This window comes from Oncorhynchus keta, chromosome 34 (genome assembly GCF_023373465.1).
Source record: "Oncorhynchus keta strain PuntledgeMale-10-30-2019 chromosome 34, Oket_V2, whole genome shotgun sequence".
In the NCBI taxonomy this organism is placed as follows: Eukaryota; Metazoa; Chordata; class Actinopteri; order Salmoniformes; family Salmonidae; genus Oncorhynchus; species Oncorhynchus keta.
Genome location: NC_068454.1, coordinates 31,492,936 through 31,510,566, shown reverse-complemented (window position 1 = coordinate 31,510,566; position 17,631 = coordinate 31,492,936). Strand labels below are relative to the sequence as shown.

The following is a 17,631-nucleotide window of genomic DNA, read 5'->3' as shown; positions in this document are numbered from 1 at the left end:
ATTGAGTTGGTCAAAGTAAAGCATGAGACATGACTACCGTACTCATAGGAGTAATAATATGGAAAGTGGTCTATGAAAAGTACGATCTTCCTTTCCCTATGTCTCTGGTCATAACCTTGGAGGGAAAATAACTCCTTGGTGGAATATGTGAGAACATACCAGCATTCTCCAGATTCAAATTCCACACAGATCACCTTTGCCACCTTGTGTCATGTCACAACCTCATGTTCCACAGGCACTACTAGTCTTAGAAGAATGAATTTTTTTTATGCAGTTAAATGTACACAAGCTGGCGTAGAACATCGACCATACCAAATTAGCTATATTTCACCAAGAAATGGCACAAGATTACATTACAAAGGCTACAGTTTGTTCAGAAATCAACCCTCTATAATGCCTTTTGTTCCCTTATCAGGCCCTGTCATCCTGCTGAGACATAACAGACCAAGGTGAAGGAGTGCTCCGGGTAGCTAGCCCTGTGGTTTTGACGTGGAAGCGAATGCTTGCGTGCCTCTAAGGCTATATGGGGATTCTGGGAAAGGACGTGTGTGTTTGGGCTACAGTCAGTGGGTGGGAGAGAATCAAGGGCAAGGCCCCAATTGGCCTATAGGTAAAGACTGCTGACACTATTTTTTGTACTAAGAAGCACTTTAAATTGAGAATTTCTATTACCCATGCTTTTTAGTTCAGGACTGCTTAATCTGTCCAGGAAACAGGCCCTATATGTTTGTGGGACACCCTCAGGTTTACGCCAGAAGCAACACTTACTCATGTATCTGTTAACAGAACCGCTCTAAAGGTCTGATGATGTCATGCAAGAAGGTGCAAAGGCACCATCCTTCATAATAGATCAGTGGTACATATGTTACTCATCGTGTGGGTTAAGGCCAGTGGCACGAGGCAGTGGACCTAGTCCTGTCCCCATGCTGTAACATGGCTATAGTCAACCTATCACCAAGGAAGAGCTCCAAATCGTCATGGAGACCATTTCATAGTGTGGTCCTTGACCTGGGCAACCAGCGCACAGACAGGCAACCAGCGCACAGACAGGCACCCAGGCAGTCTCCCATTCAGCCCTGATAAGAGGAACTCAGAGTTCAGCTCTCTCAACACACACACTGTCCTCAAGAGACTCAGACTATTTCATAGAGCTGAGTGAGCAATGAGCTTGGTGGAGTCTGAGTCTGCCTGGAAACTGGGTCAAAGGCAGCGCATGCATGGGTCTCTATGCAGAGTAGTGAAAGGGGGGGTACTGCTGAAGTGTAAAGATATAAGTGGTGGGGGAGGGTTTCCATTGTAGGGAGGTAGTAGGGGGGATGAGGGAGATGAGAAAGAGGCCCTGGAGTGAGTAGTAATAGTGTGTATCAGTAATGTGAATCGTGCTCGCTTTCGAGAATCCGACTTGATATGGCACCATAAATTAGGAAGATGTACGAAGGAAGAGTGGGGTGACTGTAGTGGACAAGCTACATTTGTGCTCCATTGTTCTGTGCCAAATGTCCATTCTCGTGTAACTATATAAAGAGTTATTTGATTCTCTCTAACAATCCAGAACTAGGTATAGTAATGACTGAGACATTTCCTGTTTGGTCTCCAAAACACAATAGACTCAGGAATGCATCTTCCTGAACACATGCAGTATCCTACCCGCTGACTGCACAAAAGGTGGTGTGTGTGTGTTGAGAGAGAGATAGGCAACAGTAAACATCTCTGTTGATACTGTACACAGAGACTAAGGCATAAGGACGAGAGCATTTCAGATTGATGATGAGAAATAAACCTGTTTGTTAAAAAAAATCATATTAAATCTAATTGTATTTGTCACATGCTTTGTAGAAAACAGGTGTAGACTAACAGTGAAATGCTTACTTATGGATCCATTTTCAACAATGCAGATTTAAAGATAAAAAATATAAATATTGACATGAGGAATAAATATAGTGAACAACAAATAAAAATAACTAGTAAAAATAACATGGCTATATGCAGGGAGTACCAGTACCGAGTCAATGTGCAGGTGTACGAGGTAATTGAGGTAACTATGTATTGTATACTGAACAAAAATATGAATGCAACATGCAACAATTACAAAGATTTTACTGAGTTACAGTTCATAAGGAAATTAGTGAATTGAAATAAATGCATTAGGCCCTAAATCTATGGATTTCAAAAGACTGGGAATACAGATATGCATCTGTTGGTCACAGATACCTTAAAAAAAATGTAGGGCTCTAGATCAGAAAACCAGCCAGTATCTGGTCTGACCACCATTTGCCTCATGCAGCGCGACACCTTTGCATAGAATTGATCAGGCTATTGATTGTGGACTATGGAATGTTGTCCTCTTCAATGGCTGTGCAACGTTTCTCGATATTGGCGGGACCTGGAACACGCTGTCATACACGTCGATCCAGAGCATCCCAAACATGCTCAATCGGTGACACGTCTGTGAGTATGCATGCCATGGAAGAACTGGGACATTTCCAGCTTCCAGGAATTGTGTACAGATCCTTGTGACATGGGGCCATGCATTATCATGCTGAAACATGAGGTGATGGCGGCGGATGAATGGCACGACAATCTCATCACGGTTTCACGGGATCTCGTCACGGTTTCTCTGTGCATTCAAATTGCCATCGATAAAATGCAATTGTGTTCGTTGTCCATAGCTTATGACTGCCCATACCATAACCCCACTGCCAACATGGGACACTCTGTTCACAATGTTGACATCAGCAAGCCGCTCGCCCACACGACTCCATACACGCTGTCTGCGGTTGGATGCACTCCCAAATGCTCTAAAACGACGTTGGATGCGGCTTATGGCAGAGAAATTAATATTCAGTTTTTGGCTACAGGCTTGGTGGACATTCCTGCAGTCGGCATGCTAATTGCACGCTACCTCAAAACACGAGACATCTGTGGCATTGTGTTGTATGATAAAACTGCACATTTTAGAGTGGCCTTTTATTATCCCCAGCACAAGGTGCATCTGTGCAATGATCATACTGTTTAATCAGCTTCTTGATATGCCACACCTGCAAGGTGGATAGATTATCTTGGCAAAGGATAAATGCTCACTAACAGGGATGTAGACAATAAGCTTTTTCTGCGTATGGATAATTTTGGGCCTCTTTTATTTCAGCTCGTTTATATTTTTGTTCAGTGTACATATAGGTTGAGATACAGTGACTAGACAACAGAATAGATAATAGACAGTAGCCAGTAGTATGTGGTACGTGTGAAAGTGTGTGTGTACAGTGCATTGCAAAAGATTTCATCCCCCTTTGTGTTTTTCCTATTTTTTGCATTACAACCTGTAATTTAAATGTATTTGTATTTCATGTAATGGACATACACAAAATAGTCCAAATTGGTGACGTGAAATGTATTCACCCCTTTGCTATGAAGCCCCTAAATAAGATCTGGTGCAATGAATTACCTTCAGAAGTCACATAATTAGCTAAATAAAGTCCACCTTTGTGCAATCTAAGTGTCATATGATCTGTCACATGATCTCAGTATATATACCTGTTCTGAAAGGCCGCAGAGTCTGCAACACCATTAAGCAAGAGGCATCACCAAGCAAGTGTCACGCCCTGACCATAGAGAGCCCTCGGGGTGAGAGCCCTATGGTGTAATAGGTCAGGGTGTGACTAGGGGGGTTTCTAGGTATTGTATTTCTATGTTGGTGTGTGTGTATGGTTCCCAATTGGACGCAGCTGATAATCGTTACCTCTAATTGGTGATCATACTTAGTGTGTCCTTTTTTCCCCACCTGCGATGTGGGATAATGTTTTGTGTGTGAGTGCCTAATGTGCGCTACGTATTTCACGATCGTTATAGCTTTGTTGTTTTAGTATGATTAAAATGTGGATCTCTACTCACGCTGCGCCTTGGTCCAATTATTCATACGACGGGCGTGATAGCAAGCGACACCATGAAGACCAAGGAGCTCTCCAAACCGGTCAGGGACAAAGTTGTGGAGAAGTACAGATCAGGGTTGGGTTATAAAAAAATCTAACTTTGAACATCCCACGGAGCACCATTAAATCCATTATTAAAAAATGGAAAGAATATGGCACCACAACAAACCTGCCAAGAGAGGGCCGCCCACCAAAACTCAGACCATGCAAGGAGGGCATTGATCAGAGAGGCAACAATGAAACCAAAGATAACCCTGAAGGAGCTGCAAAGCTCCACAGTGGAGATTGGAGTATCTGTCCATAGGACCACTTTAAGCCGTACACTCCACAGAGCTGGGCTTTACGGAAGAGTGGCCAGAAAAAAGCAAACACTTTTGGTGTTTGCCAAAAGGCATGTGGGAGACTCACCAAACATATGGAAGAATGTACTCTGGTCAGATGAGACTAACATTTTACTTTTTGGTCATCAAGGAAAACGCTATGTCTGGCGCAAATCCAACACCTCTCATCACCCCGAGAATATCATCCACACAGTGAAACGTGGTGGCAGCATCATGCTGTGGGGATGTTTTTCATCGGCAGGGACTGGGAAACTGGTCAGAATTGAAGAAATCCTGGATGGTGCTAAATACAGGGAAATTCTTGAGGGAAACCTGTTTCAGTCTTCAAGAGATTTGAGACTGGGACGGAGGTTCACCTTCCAGCAGGACAATGGCCCTAAGCATACTGCTAAAGCAACACTCGAGTGGATTAAGGGGGAAACATTTAAATGTCTTGGGAATGGCCTAGTCAAAGCCCAGACCTAAATCCAATTGAGAATCTGTGGTATGACTTAAAGATTGCAGTGCACCAGCGGAACCCATCCAGCTTGAAGGAGCTGGAGAAGGTTTGCATTGATGAATGGGCAAACATTCCAGTGGATAAATGTGCTAAGCTTATAGAGACATACCCCAAGAGACTTGCAGCTGTAATTGCTACAAAAGGTGGCTCTACAAAATATTGACTTTGGGAGGGGGTGAATAGTTATGCACGCTCAAGTTTTCAGCTTTTTTGTCTTATTGTTTGTTTCACAATAAAACATATTTTGCATCTTCAAAGTGGTAGGCATGTTGTTAAATCAAATGATATAAACCCACCAAAAAAACTATTTTAATTACAGGTTGTAAGACAACAAAGTAGGAAAAATGCCAAGGGGGGTGAATACTTTTGCAAGTGTGTGTGTGTGTATATATAGAGTCCAGTGAGTGTGCATAGGGTCAGTGCAGGTAGTCCGGGTAGCCATTTGATTACAGTATTTAGCAGTCTTGTTTAGAAGTCTTATGGCTTGGGGGTTGAAGCTTTTCAGGGTCCTGCTGGCTCCAGACTTGGTGCATTGGTACTGCTTGCCGTGCGGTAGCAAAGAGAACAGTCTGTGGCTTGGGTGGCTGGAGTCTTTTTTAACATTTGTTGGCTCTTCCTCTGACACCGCCTGGTATAGAGGTCTTACACTTTAAAAATAAAAGGTTCCTGGAGTATCCTTTAGGGGTTCTTCAAATTGAAATTGTGGGGGAAGCCCTATAAGTTCTTAGAAGAACCCTTTTAAAGGGTTTTTCGAATAACCCCTTTTTAATTTATTTTATTTTGTACATTTTACCTCCCTTTTTCTCCCCTATTTTGTGATTATGATCTTGTCTCATCGTTGCACCTCCCCAACGGGCTCCAGAGAGGCAAAGGTCGATTCATGCGTCCTCCGAAACATGACCCACCAAACCGCACTTCTTAACACCTGCTTGCTTCACCCGGAAACCAGCCGCACCAAAGTGTCGGAGGAAACACTGTTCAACTGAAGACTGAAGTCAGCCTGCAGGCATCCGGCCCGCCACAAGGAGTCGCTAGAGCGTGGTGATCCAAGTAACTCTTTCTTGGTAATTCACCTGTAGTGTAGCTAGCTGTAGGCCACTGAACATTACCAAAGCAATTGACAATTTTAGGCTCCCTAGTGGCGCAGCGGTTTAAGGCACTGCATCTATGCTAGAGGCATCACTACAGACCCTGGTTCGGTCGTGGGCTGAATCACAAACGGCCGTGATCGGGAGGTGCACAACTGGCACAGCCCTGTCCGTGTTAGGGGAGGGTTTGGCCGGGGTAGGTTGTCATTGTAAAATAAGAATTTGTTCTTAACTGACTTGCCTAGTGAAATAAAGGTTCAATATAAAAAACAATAAAAAAACAAACAATCTGCCATAACTCAGAATAGTTGTTTTTCCTATTTTAGCCGCTGGAGGGGAGCAGAGGGAGAGATCTACCGAGCGTTGCTGCTGACAATCCGCGATGACTCTCCTCAAATTCTGCATCTGAGTGGAGGAGAGAGCGAGAGGCTGGAACTTCCTGTGTGCAATCTCTGTTCACCCGTTTTACATACAGTACATAGGAATATTTCCGGAGCTGCAAAGTGAGAGAGAGGGAGTGTATGGCGATTTAGAGAGAAAGTCCCCAGTGCAGAAGCAGTAAATGCAGATTGTTTACATTAGTCGGATAAGATTTTCCTTCTTCTGCTCACTGTGGCGGCGGTTGCCTCGACTCACCTTCGCCGCAGATAGCGCCAGTGGAGCTGGCCATGGGGCGGTGATACAGCCCGGGCCCTGACCGAGGATCTGCGTTGCATGAGAAAACTAACATTATTTACTTCCCTGACTGCTGCATCAAACAAGAGCGATAAAGGAAAAAACGTATTTTTTCGAACAGAAATATTGTTCCAAGACAATTACATGATCTGATGTTTGAAGGAGTGTGTTGATGTGCGGACCAAGCTGACCGAGATTATTATGGCTGTTCTTAAACTCGTCGAGCAGGTAGCTATGCCAATTCGACTATTTATTATTATTTCATAGATGATCTATAAGCATTACCACTGTGGTTACTCTCTAAATAAATGCCCAAGTAAGTCCTGGGCAAGCAGAATGTTTTTGGGAACGTATTTGGGAAATTATTCTTAATGCATTGCATGCAAGCGAGAGGAAATGGATTTTCTGGTGCCTATAAGGAACAGATGTGGTCCGCTACGCGAGCGAGCGGTGTGTTATAGCATTTTATAGATGCATTTGTAGTATTTCTTTAGTTCTTTGTTCCGCTCACCTTTTTAAAATTAGGACAACGGATTCGGGTTGACTTCCTGCTTGCTCTTCTGTTTAAGAATATGTACCCTGGTTGTATCACCCGCCATCGGAATTCAGCTGTGAATTCCTTAATCGTCTCTAATGACAATGTTGCTGTCTGCCACTGTTTATGATATTTAAAGTTATCTCAAGTAGACTCTCTTTATGGCTACTTTTAACTCTCCATTCTTTTTCAAAAGACAGTGTTCCGCATTTTGGGCTTGCCTAATCAAGTTCCCCATTTCTTTCTTCCTCCTAAATTATATTCAGCAAGAAGGGTAGGATGTTGAGAAAAATTGCCTACTTCTGTCACTTCAAACTTCACCATGGGAGCATATACAATAATTTTTACAGCCATTGGCCACAATGCAATGTTTCTGGCACCACTGGCATATTTGATTGGTTGTTCACCATGTAAGGGTCTGTTTTGGTTCTAGAGGTGCTGAGTGACAGGGTCAAAGGGATAATAATGACAGCATCTACAGAGGTCAAACAAAAAAACACTGATTTCAAAGTTTAAAGGTCTAATGCTCTTTTTTTTTAAATATAAAAAAAAAAAATCTCAAATCAAATAATTTTGGGGTAACAATGAAGTACCTTACAGTGATTGTTTTAAATTAAAATGGTTTAAAAAAAAAAGCTTCTTAGCAAAGGGTAATTTCTCAAACAAGAATTTAGAATGTGGTCTGAGTGGGGAGGTTTGGAATCCTCTTTCTTATTGGTCTTTTAACTAATTTACTGCATGGTGATGTCACCATGGAAGGCCATAACTCCATCCCACCAAAACTTTTCAACCAGCTCTTACACTAAAAGGGTGTTATAATTTTCACAGTATTATTCTAACCTCAGTGTGTATATACAGTGGGGCAAAAAAGTATTTAGTCAGCCACCAATTGTGCAAGATCTCCCACTTAAAAAGATGAGAGAGGCCTGTAATTTTCATCATATGACAGAGGTCAAACGTTTTCTGTAAGTCTTCACAAGGTTTTCACACACTGTTGCTGGTATTTTGGCCCATTCTTCCATGCAGATCTCCTCTAGAGCAGTGATGTTTTGGGGCTGTTGCTGGGCAACACGGACTTTCAACTCCCTCCAAAGATTTTCTATGGGGTTGAGATCTGGAGACTGGCTAGGCCACTCCACAACCTTGAAATGCTTCTTACGAAGCCACTCCTTTGTTGCACGGGCGGTGTGTTTGGGATCATTGTCATGCTGAAAAACCCAACCACGTTTCATCTTCAATGCCCTTGCTGATGGAAGGAGGTTTTCACTCAAAATCTCACGATACATGGCCCCATTCATTCTTTCCTTTACACGGATCAGTCGTCCTGGTCCCTTTGCAGAAAAACAGCCCCAAAGCATGATGTTTCCACCCCCATGCTTCACAGTAGGTATGGTGTTCTTTGGATGCAACTCAGAATTCTTTGTCCTCCAAACACGACAAGTTGAGTTTTTACCAAAAAGTTATATTTTGGTTTCATCTGACCATATGACATCTTCTTCTGGATCATCCAAAAGCTCTCTAGCAAACTTCAGAAGGGCCTGGACATGTACTGGCTTAAGCAGGGGGACACGTCTGGCACTGCAGGATTTGAGTCCCTGGCGGCGTAGTGTGTTACTGATGGTAGGCTTTGTTACTTTGGTCCCAGCTCTCTGCAGGTGATTCACTAGGTCCCCCCGTGTGGTTCTGGGATTTTTGCTCACCGTTCTTGTGATTATGTTGACCCCACGGGGTGAGATCTTGCGTGGAGCCCCAGATCGAGGGAGATTATCAGGGGTCTTGTATGTCTTCCATTTCCTAATAATTGCTCCCACAGTTGATTTCTTCAAACCAAGCTGCTTACCTATTGCAGATTCAGTCTTCCCAGCCTGGTGCAGGTCTACAATTTTGTTTCTGGTGTCCTTTGACAGCTCTTTGGTCTTGGCCATAGTGGAGTTTGGAGTGTGACTGTTTGAGGTTGTGGACAGGTGTCTTTTATACTGATAACAAGTTCAAACAGGTGCCATTAATACAGGTAACGAGTGGAGGACAGAGGAGCCTCTTAAAGAAGAAGTTACAGCTCTGTGAGAGCCAGAAATCTTGCTTGTTTGTAGGTGACCAAAGACTTATTTTCCACCATAATTTGCAAATAAATTAATTAAAAATCCTACAATGTGATTTTCTGGATTTTATTTCTTCTCATTTTGTCTGTCATAGTTGAAGTGTACCTATGATGAAAATTACAGGCCTCACTCATCTTTTTAAGTGGGAGAACTTGCACAATTGGTGGCTGACGAAATACTTTTTTGCCCCACTGTATACAACACAGGAAATCATGTGTTTGACTGTACTGGGCCTTTAACAAACCATACTACTATGCTCAATGACCACTTTGAACAATTTACACAGTAAAACATGTTTTACTTAAACTGTGCAGATGCAAAGTTTGGTAACAGAATTACAGTAAAGGCTCCCTCAGTTGTATTCTGTTACCGAACTTTGTATCTGCGTAGTTCTTCCTATGAATGTGTTTCTGTAAAAAAAATTAAATTGTTAAAAGTAGTAATTTTGCATTGAGTTCTATGGTTTGTGAAACTTTGAAATCAATGGTTTTTGTTTAGTATACATTCTAAAGTGATAATGTGGACCCTCAGTGTAGTTCTGTTAACATGGAATTGCCCGTATGCATAATGAGTCAACTTTGAGCACTTCTATCTCCTGATTGTTCTAGTATTCAGGTCCAAAATATCACTTTCTGACCACTTCTATGATGGACAAACATGTATGTAAGGTTTTGTTCAAAACAAAAGGGGGTGCAGTCCAAAAGTGTTTGAAATCATATGGAACCACCCAACGGATGTGTATGTTTGCAGAGAGACTATACAAGCATATGGCTCTGTCGGCTGTGTGTGTGTACTGTCCAGTGAGTGTTGTGTCCAGGGTAATCCCTCTTCTGTGTTAAAGGAAAGGGACAGGACGTTATTGGGTCTTATCATCCCCCTCCCCTTTTAATTTTTTTCTTCCTTGATCCCATGGGTTGTTCATCTGTGTGTGTGTGTGTGTGTGTGTGTGTGTGTGTGGGGGATCTATGTGTGGGTGCTCATGAGATATTGTCTTGTTTTTTCCCTCTTGTTTTGAATGCTGCTGGGCTTCCCGTGTTGAGATAGAAATATCTCCTTAACAGGAGAAACGCCTACACAACCCATATATGTGCGTTTACTGTCATAGACAGACGCACGCACACACAGACTTATCTTTCCCCTCTCTTTCTGTGACACTGCCAACAGTGAGGGAAGGAGAGGGAAACACTGTCGCGCGCAGCATGGTTTTAATTCTGCAATTCATTTTTAGTGGGACATCATCGGCATCGGCAGCTTTTCATTTTGGAGCTGTGCTGTGTGAGTCGAGATTCAGATCTGTTCTGTACCCTTGGGCACCAATTACAATGCGGCTCTGATTATTCACCATTCTTATGTTCTGGAAGAACAATCCCAGAAAGTGCTTTGTGTGTGTCAGTGTGGTCATGCATGGACGAACCAGATTGCATGTGTGTTGTTTGCAGATTAAAGAATGAAAACAAAGTTTTTATCAGATGCAGGAAGTTTGTGTAGGATGAGGTCAACATAGAGAGAGAGATGGAGAGCGATTGAAGGGGAAACATCCATTTGTTTTGTCAAATGCCGGGGACCGCTCTTGATTCCATTGGGACTCTTTGAGATAGGACTAGTTGATTTAAGAGGCTGGCTCTACGGCTGTTCTAAATGTAGACAAGGAAGATGCCACTCTCCTATTGGACAAAGGGGTAGTTTTGAGAACATTTGTTGGCCCTTGGAGTCAGGGAGGAGGGAGGAGGTTGAGGGTAGTGTGCTGTGCCGTGGCAACAATGGGCTCAGTGTTAGAGGCTTTTGGTTTGCCTGGAGGGGTGGTGGTTTGGGGAATGTCCTCATTCAGGACGGCTGCTTGCTTTCAGCCAGGACCTCCCCTCTCCCCAGCGCTTGGTAGCACTGTCCCCCAAATCCCCAGTGCAATTACAAAAAGTGACAGACACCAGCTTTGTGACCAGTAGGTGATGCCAGCTGTTTGTGTGAGTGTGTGAGTACTTGAAAGAGACAGCAAAACATAAGGCAACATGCTGCCAAGTGCTCTCTCATCTCTGTTTTAAAGGCACAGCTCTTCTTTGCCTCAACTTCTTGTGTGATTGTGAACCATATCTAGCCTAACTATTCTCTTTAAGGACTTGTGTCGCCCACATGGCCACACAGATCCTGCTATTAGTTGCATTTCCTGTCTTAGTAGAGTGAAATGAATTATGGGTGTGGGGGTGTGAGAAAAGGCAGGAAAATGTTCCAAATCAATTCATAAGGAGGAGAGGCCCATTCCAATAAAACACTCCTCTGGCAGAGTGGCCCCTGTGGTTGTTTAGATCACCATGGGAAAGCTGGGATGTGGGGAGGCTGTAGAGTATTATGCTGTGGCCTGCCCGCCTCTGTCTCTCTACCTGCTGTTTCATATAGGCCTACACATTTTCTGTGCAGGTCCTTGCAGATTATAGGATCAGTAGGCTAGTGTGGGTGTGTGTGGTCTAGAAGCGGAACTGAAAATGCAGAGTTAGTGAGGCTTCCTCTCTGCGTGTCGATTCTGAGAAGGTGACAGAGTTTAACAGGAAGTCAGGCGGCGAGGTGGAGGAGGGACAGCAAGTCAAGATGCAGCAACTTGGTCTGGTCTGACTGTAGTACATAGGGCACAGTCAGTCAGGGCTCCAACTCAATCATCTTCCTGTCTCTCTTCATGAACCTTTATGTTGTATGTAACTAACAGGCTGTGGAAACAATTTCCCGCTCAGTCATCATCACATGACGAGGGCCTGCTCTGCAGCACCCAGAAACAGCATCAATATGGAACCAGTCTGTCTCGCCCTCTGAACCATGGCTCCCCTTGTCTGTCACAAAGACTTAGAGCTAGGAAGGTCCTGTTGGGATACTTTAAAAACTGGGTGCCCTCCTTTCCTCCCTTCCTTGAGGGTAATCGCATATCTGTGTGTTCTTGGATAAAAGAAAGGCAGAGTTTATATTACTTTGCTTTCACCAATCAAACCTGGTCAGATCAGTGACTATTGACTTTCAAAGGGGAGGGGTAGGTAGGGGTATCTCAACATTTTGGGGCCTTCCTTGAAGGAAGGATTTGTAAGGAATTAATCTATTCTACAGCCTACAAGTATTAGAACATAGCCAGTCCCCATCATGCCGTAGCCAGTCCCCATCATGCCGTGGCCAGTCCCCATCATGCCGTGGCCAGTCCCCATCATGCCGTGGCCAGTCCCCATCATGCCGTGGCCAGTCCCCATCATGCCGTGGCCAGTCCCCATCATGTCGTGGCCACATGCCGTGACCAGTCCCCATCATGCTTTGGCCAGTCCGTTAGCCCTTTCCACTGTGTTACTCAGAAAGCTGACTGAGCATGCTGATCTAAGGCCAAGTATTGATTGACACTCTGATAATTTGTGTCTGCATGCCGGCGATGTCTGGGACATTCATTTAGGTTGGGGAGAGAGAGGCAGGAGGCACTGTGACCTCATTCACTAGACTAAGATAATGGCCTCTACATGCTGCTGTACTGTTCTCTTGTTGAGTTTGAGGCCTTTTATATCCCTCTTTGTAAATAACTACATACAGTTGTCTTGTAAAACCCACCACAGTCTTAACTACACCACTAGGCCTATACCGGGGCGGCAGGGTAGCCTAGTGGTTAGAGCGTTGGACTAGTAACCGGAAGGTTGCAAGTTCAAATCCCCGAGCTGACAAGGTACAAATCTGTCGTTCTTCCCCTGAACAGGCAGTTAACCCACTGTTCCTAGGCCGTCATTGAAAATAAGAATTTGTTCTTAACTGACTTGCCTGGTTAAATAAAGGTAAAAATAAAAAATGTAGGCCTATAGTGAGTCTCACTCAATTCTCCAGCTTTTTAAAAACAGATTGAAGCGTCACTCCGATCCAACAGGTCCCAGACGTGCTCAATGGGATTGAGATCCGGGCTCTTCGCTGGCCATGGCAGTACACTGACATTCCTGTCTTGCAAGAAATCATGCACAGAACGAGCAGTATGGCTGGTAGCGATGTAGCGAAATGCTTGTAAATGAGCAGCAGCTCATTTACAAGCATTTCGCTACATCCGTTATAACATCTGCTAAATAAACTTTGAGGTGGAGGCTCCGTCATGATCTGGGGCGGTGTGTCACAGCATCATCGGACTGCGCTTGTTGTCATTGCAGGCAATCTGAACGCTGTGCATTACAGGGAAGACATCCTCCTCCCTCATGTGGTACCCTTCCTGCAGGCTCATCCTGACATGACCCTTCAGCATAACAATGCCACCAGCCATACTGCTCGTTCTGTGCGTGATTTCTTGCAAGACAGGAATGTCAGTGTACTGCCATGGCCAGCGAAGAGCCCGGATCTCAATCCCATTGAGCACGTCTGGGACCTGTTGGATCGGAGGATGAGGGCTAGGGCCATTCCCCCCCAGAAATGTCCGGGAACTTGCAGGTGCCTTGGTGGAAGAGTGGGGTAACGTCTCACAGCAAGAACGGGCAAATCTGGTGCAGTCCATGAGGACGAGATGCACTGCAGTACTTAATGCACCTGGTGGCCACATCATATACTGGCCATTACTTTTGATTTTGACCCCCCCCCCCCTTTGTTCAGGGACACATTATTCAATTTCTGTTAGTGACATGCCTGTGGAACTTGTTCAGTTTATGTCTCAGTTGTTGAATCTTGTTATATTCCTACAAATATTTACACATGTTAAGTTTGCTGAAAATAAACGCAGTTGACAGTGAGAGTTAATTTTTTTGCTGAGTTTATGTGTATGTGGCAATACAATTTGATTTGAGGTTGGCAGTGCTCTAATTCCATACCATGGGAAGGATCACTCCCCTCTTCCCTTGTTTACACTCACAGCTGATAAATCTGATATCTTGAGATTTATTGTAGGGTCACTGTTTTGACACGTATTGGAGAAAGACCTGGTCAGTATTTGGGGAGACTTGCATTGGCCCTGCTTGTGTTTTGGACATGTATCCACGTGTGTTGATGTTTGAATGTGATACGAGGGCAGTGCAGGTTTCCTCTACTGTTCTATTATTAGGATAAGTAGGATCGGTGAATGACCAAGGATCTATAGAGGAGGATTAGTGAATGACTTCAGTCTGACCCCTTCTTCTTTCTCCCTTCAACTCAGCCTCCGCTGGTTCAGGCCATCTTCAATGGAGACCCTGAGGAGATACGCATGCTTATCTACAAATCGGAAGACATCAACGCTCTGGTAAGACCACTAGACATTCACCGTACTTCCATGCTCCGGAGCACGGATACTGTCCGGTTATTTAGTCTTCTATGGGCGGTTGGCTGCTATCAGAGGCTCTACAATGAGAACGCTGTCAGTAACCAGGTTGCCTACCTTTTTATGCGATTTAAAATACATGTCGGATAAAAAATGTCAAGACCGGCCTGATGGTAAACTTTCCAAATGTCGACAAAACAAAATATGCTAAATGAGGTGTGATCTTTTTGTTTCTGTCAAATTAATTTATGTTGAGAAATGGCGGTGGAAATGCTTTTATTCGCAAATATTGATGTAATAATCCTAATATTGAAGTAAACTAGGTACTACATAAATTAGGTGCATTGCCACCACTGACCTTGTCTTTTAGTCACCCACGTGGGTATAACCAATGAGGCACCAATCAAGATGGCACGTGGGTACCTGCTTCTATAAACCAATGAGGAGATGGGAGAGGCAGGACTTGCAGCGGGATCTGCATCACAAATAGAATTGACTTCTATTTTAGCCCTTGGCAACGCAGATGCTCGTTGGGGCACACGAGCAGTGTGGGTGCAATAATTGAATAATATAGATTTCTACATTTATTTTGCGACACGAGCGGTGTAGTCAGCCTGTAACGCAACATGTTTTGTGACAAAACCATCAGTGGAGTTGAAAATGCGATGTAAACCCATTTACCTCTTATGTTTTATCCGGTACATGGGAATTTAACCACACAAGTTATTTTAAGTGCGCTCCGTCACCACACACAGCCTTTAATCTGCAACAAGTCAATTTGATGCAAACACATCTCTGGTGGGAAAATGCACATATTGTTTTTATGTGTATTTTAGAATATTTGCATGAAAATATGTTGCCAATTTGATGGAAACCTAGCCATATTCCAGTTTTAGATGTGTTTTTTTGTTTGAGAGGCAGTGGAGTGCCGGGCCAGCTGGATTTGAGGGGTTGTTTTGTGTGCTAAATGGCCAGTGGCCACTCGGATAATGGATATTTTGACACAGTGCGCAGGTACCATTAGCTTAGCTCATCGCCTATATTAACTGTTAGAATTAGCCTAGCACAGAAGAGGCTCGAACTCCACTCCAAGCTAACTGTCATACCCATGGGCTCTGAAACTGTTTCCCTTGCCATTGTAGATGGAGTTGGGCTCTTTGGCCTAACTCTGCCTAAAATGTCTGACTTCAGTTGGGTTAAACTGAACAAAAAATTGTACCAGTGCTCCTGGATGTTGTACACACTAATAAATCTCCCTCCCTACCACTCTCATCAGGATGCAGACAAGCGTACCCCGCTCCATGCTGCAGCCTTCCTGGGTGATGCTGAGATCACTGAGCTTCTCATCCTCTCCGGTAAACCAACTTCGTTCCACTGTCTTTCTCCTCCTCGCTCTCCCTCTCCCCTCACACAATATCCCCTGTTTTACAGCCGTAGCAACAAAAAAATCTGAATTTATATGGTTACAGTGTATGGAGTAGAAAGTATCTTTTATCACATTGTTTGGAGAATGTGGCTCCACGATCTTTCGTTTTCCCTCCCTACCTCCCTGCTAATGCTAGATTGCCTCTCTTTACATCTCTCTCTGTCTCCATCCATCTCTAGGGGCGCGGGTCAACGCCAAAGACAACATGTGGCTCACCCCTCTACACCGCGCGGTGGCATCCCGTAGTGAGGTGAGTCGGTGGATACACACACACACACCCACCCACCCACACTGCATGGGGTCTACTCCGTGTACTGTGGCCCTGACACACACACACACACACACACACATTTCTCATGACATACAGTGACAGGCCAAACAGCATGGCGACACATTCTCAGGGCCCCATGCTGAGACTCAGGTGGTAAGATGCTAAACTAAGCCTAAGCTGCCAAGCAGGATCTGTGGTGGAGAGGAGAGGACACTTGACTACCATCACCAGTCTGACCATCATCCACCACTCTCTGCACATTCAGCATAAAAACTAGAACCAGACCGATAGCAGAGCCGTCTCAATTTATCAACACAGCCAACACAATACTCTTGTGTCAGTCCCCTGGAGTGAAAGTGGTAGTTCAACATGGCTAGGATAGCTTAGGATCGACTGACTCACTAATGTGTGTGCCTGTGTATGAACTATGAATATGTGCATCTTGGTTTATGTCTATAAATGAATGCATAGGTTTATTAAATGCCTAGTTGTTGAATTTCCTGTATACATGTTTGTCTCTCTATGCTGCTTACAGAACACACACATTGTACCATCTCTCCTCACACGTCATGTTGTTCTATCACGCTGGTCTACAGGAGGCCGTTCGCGTGCTGATCCGTCACTCTGCTGATGTGAATGCGCGGGATAAGAACTGGCAGACGCCGCTTCACGTTGCCGCGGCCAACAATGCCATGCGCTGCGCTGAGGTCATCATCCCCCTGCTGAGCAGCGTCAATGTGTCGGACCGCGGTGGGCGCACCGCCCTGCACCACGCTGCCCTCAACGGGCACACTGAGGTACTACAGACTGGGGGATAATTTCTTTTTTTATTTTTACATCTCTTATGTACAGCCATACAAATGCTCACAGTTAGGCTCAGGCCCAATGCATTTCACTTCCTGAAATCAACCCCCAGTGAGACTATCACCTAGGGCCTAGGCACTCCATGTACACTGAACAGAAATATAAATGCAACATGCAACAATTTCTAAGATTTTACAGAGTTACAGTTCATATAAGGAAATCAATCATTTGAAATTAATTTATTAGGCCCTAATCTGTAGGGATTTGACATGACTGGGAATACCGATGCATCTGTTGGTCAGAAATACCTTAAAAAAGGTAGGGTAGTGGATCAGCAAACCAGTCAGTATCTGGTGTGACCACCATTTGCCTCATGCAGCGCGACACATCTCCTTCACATAGAGTTAATGAGACTGATGATTTGTGGAATGTTGTCCGACTCCTCTTCAATGGCCGTGCAAAGTTGCTGGATTTTGACGGGAACTGGGACACGCTGTCGTACACGATCCAGAGCATCCCAAACATGCTCAATGGGTGACGTCTGGTGAGTTTGCAGGCCATGGAAGAACAGGGACATTTTGAGCTTCCAGGAATTGTGCACAGACCCTCACGACTTGGGACCGTGCATTATCATGCTGAAACATGAGATGATGGTGGCGGATGAATGGCATGACAATGGGCCTCGGGACCTTGTCACGGTTTCTCTGTGCATTCAAATTGCCATCGATAAAATGCAATTGTGTTCGTTG

General features: G+C 44.4%; 1 protein-coding gene across 2 annotated transcripts in view; it reads left to right on the top strand.

Annotated features, from left to right (window-relative positions):
• Nucleotides 1-6,264: 6,264 nt before the first annotated feature.
• Nucleotides 6,265-17,631, top strand: part of LOC118366656 (serine/threonine-protein phosphatase 6 regulatory ankyrin repeat subunit B-like) — a 35,668-nt gene continuing 24,301 nt past the window's right edge. For both annotated transcript variants that reach the window (XM_052493687.1, XM_052493688.1), the window contains exons 1-5: nucleotides 6,265-6,757; nucleotides 14,280-14,363; nucleotides 15,658-15,736; nucleotides 15,987-16,057; nucleotides 16,675-16,875. In XM_052493687.1, the coding sequence (XP_052349647.1) occupies nucleotides 6,731-6,757; nucleotides 14,280-14,363; nucleotides 15,658-15,736; nucleotides 15,987-16,057; nucleotides 16,675-16,875 (462 nt within the window). In that variant the 5' untranslated portion in view covers nucleotides 6,265-6,730. The remainder of the gene's footprint in view (nucleotides 6,758-14,279; nucleotides 14,364-15,657; nucleotides 15,737-15,986; nucleotides 16,058-16,674; nucleotides 16,876-17,631) is intronic.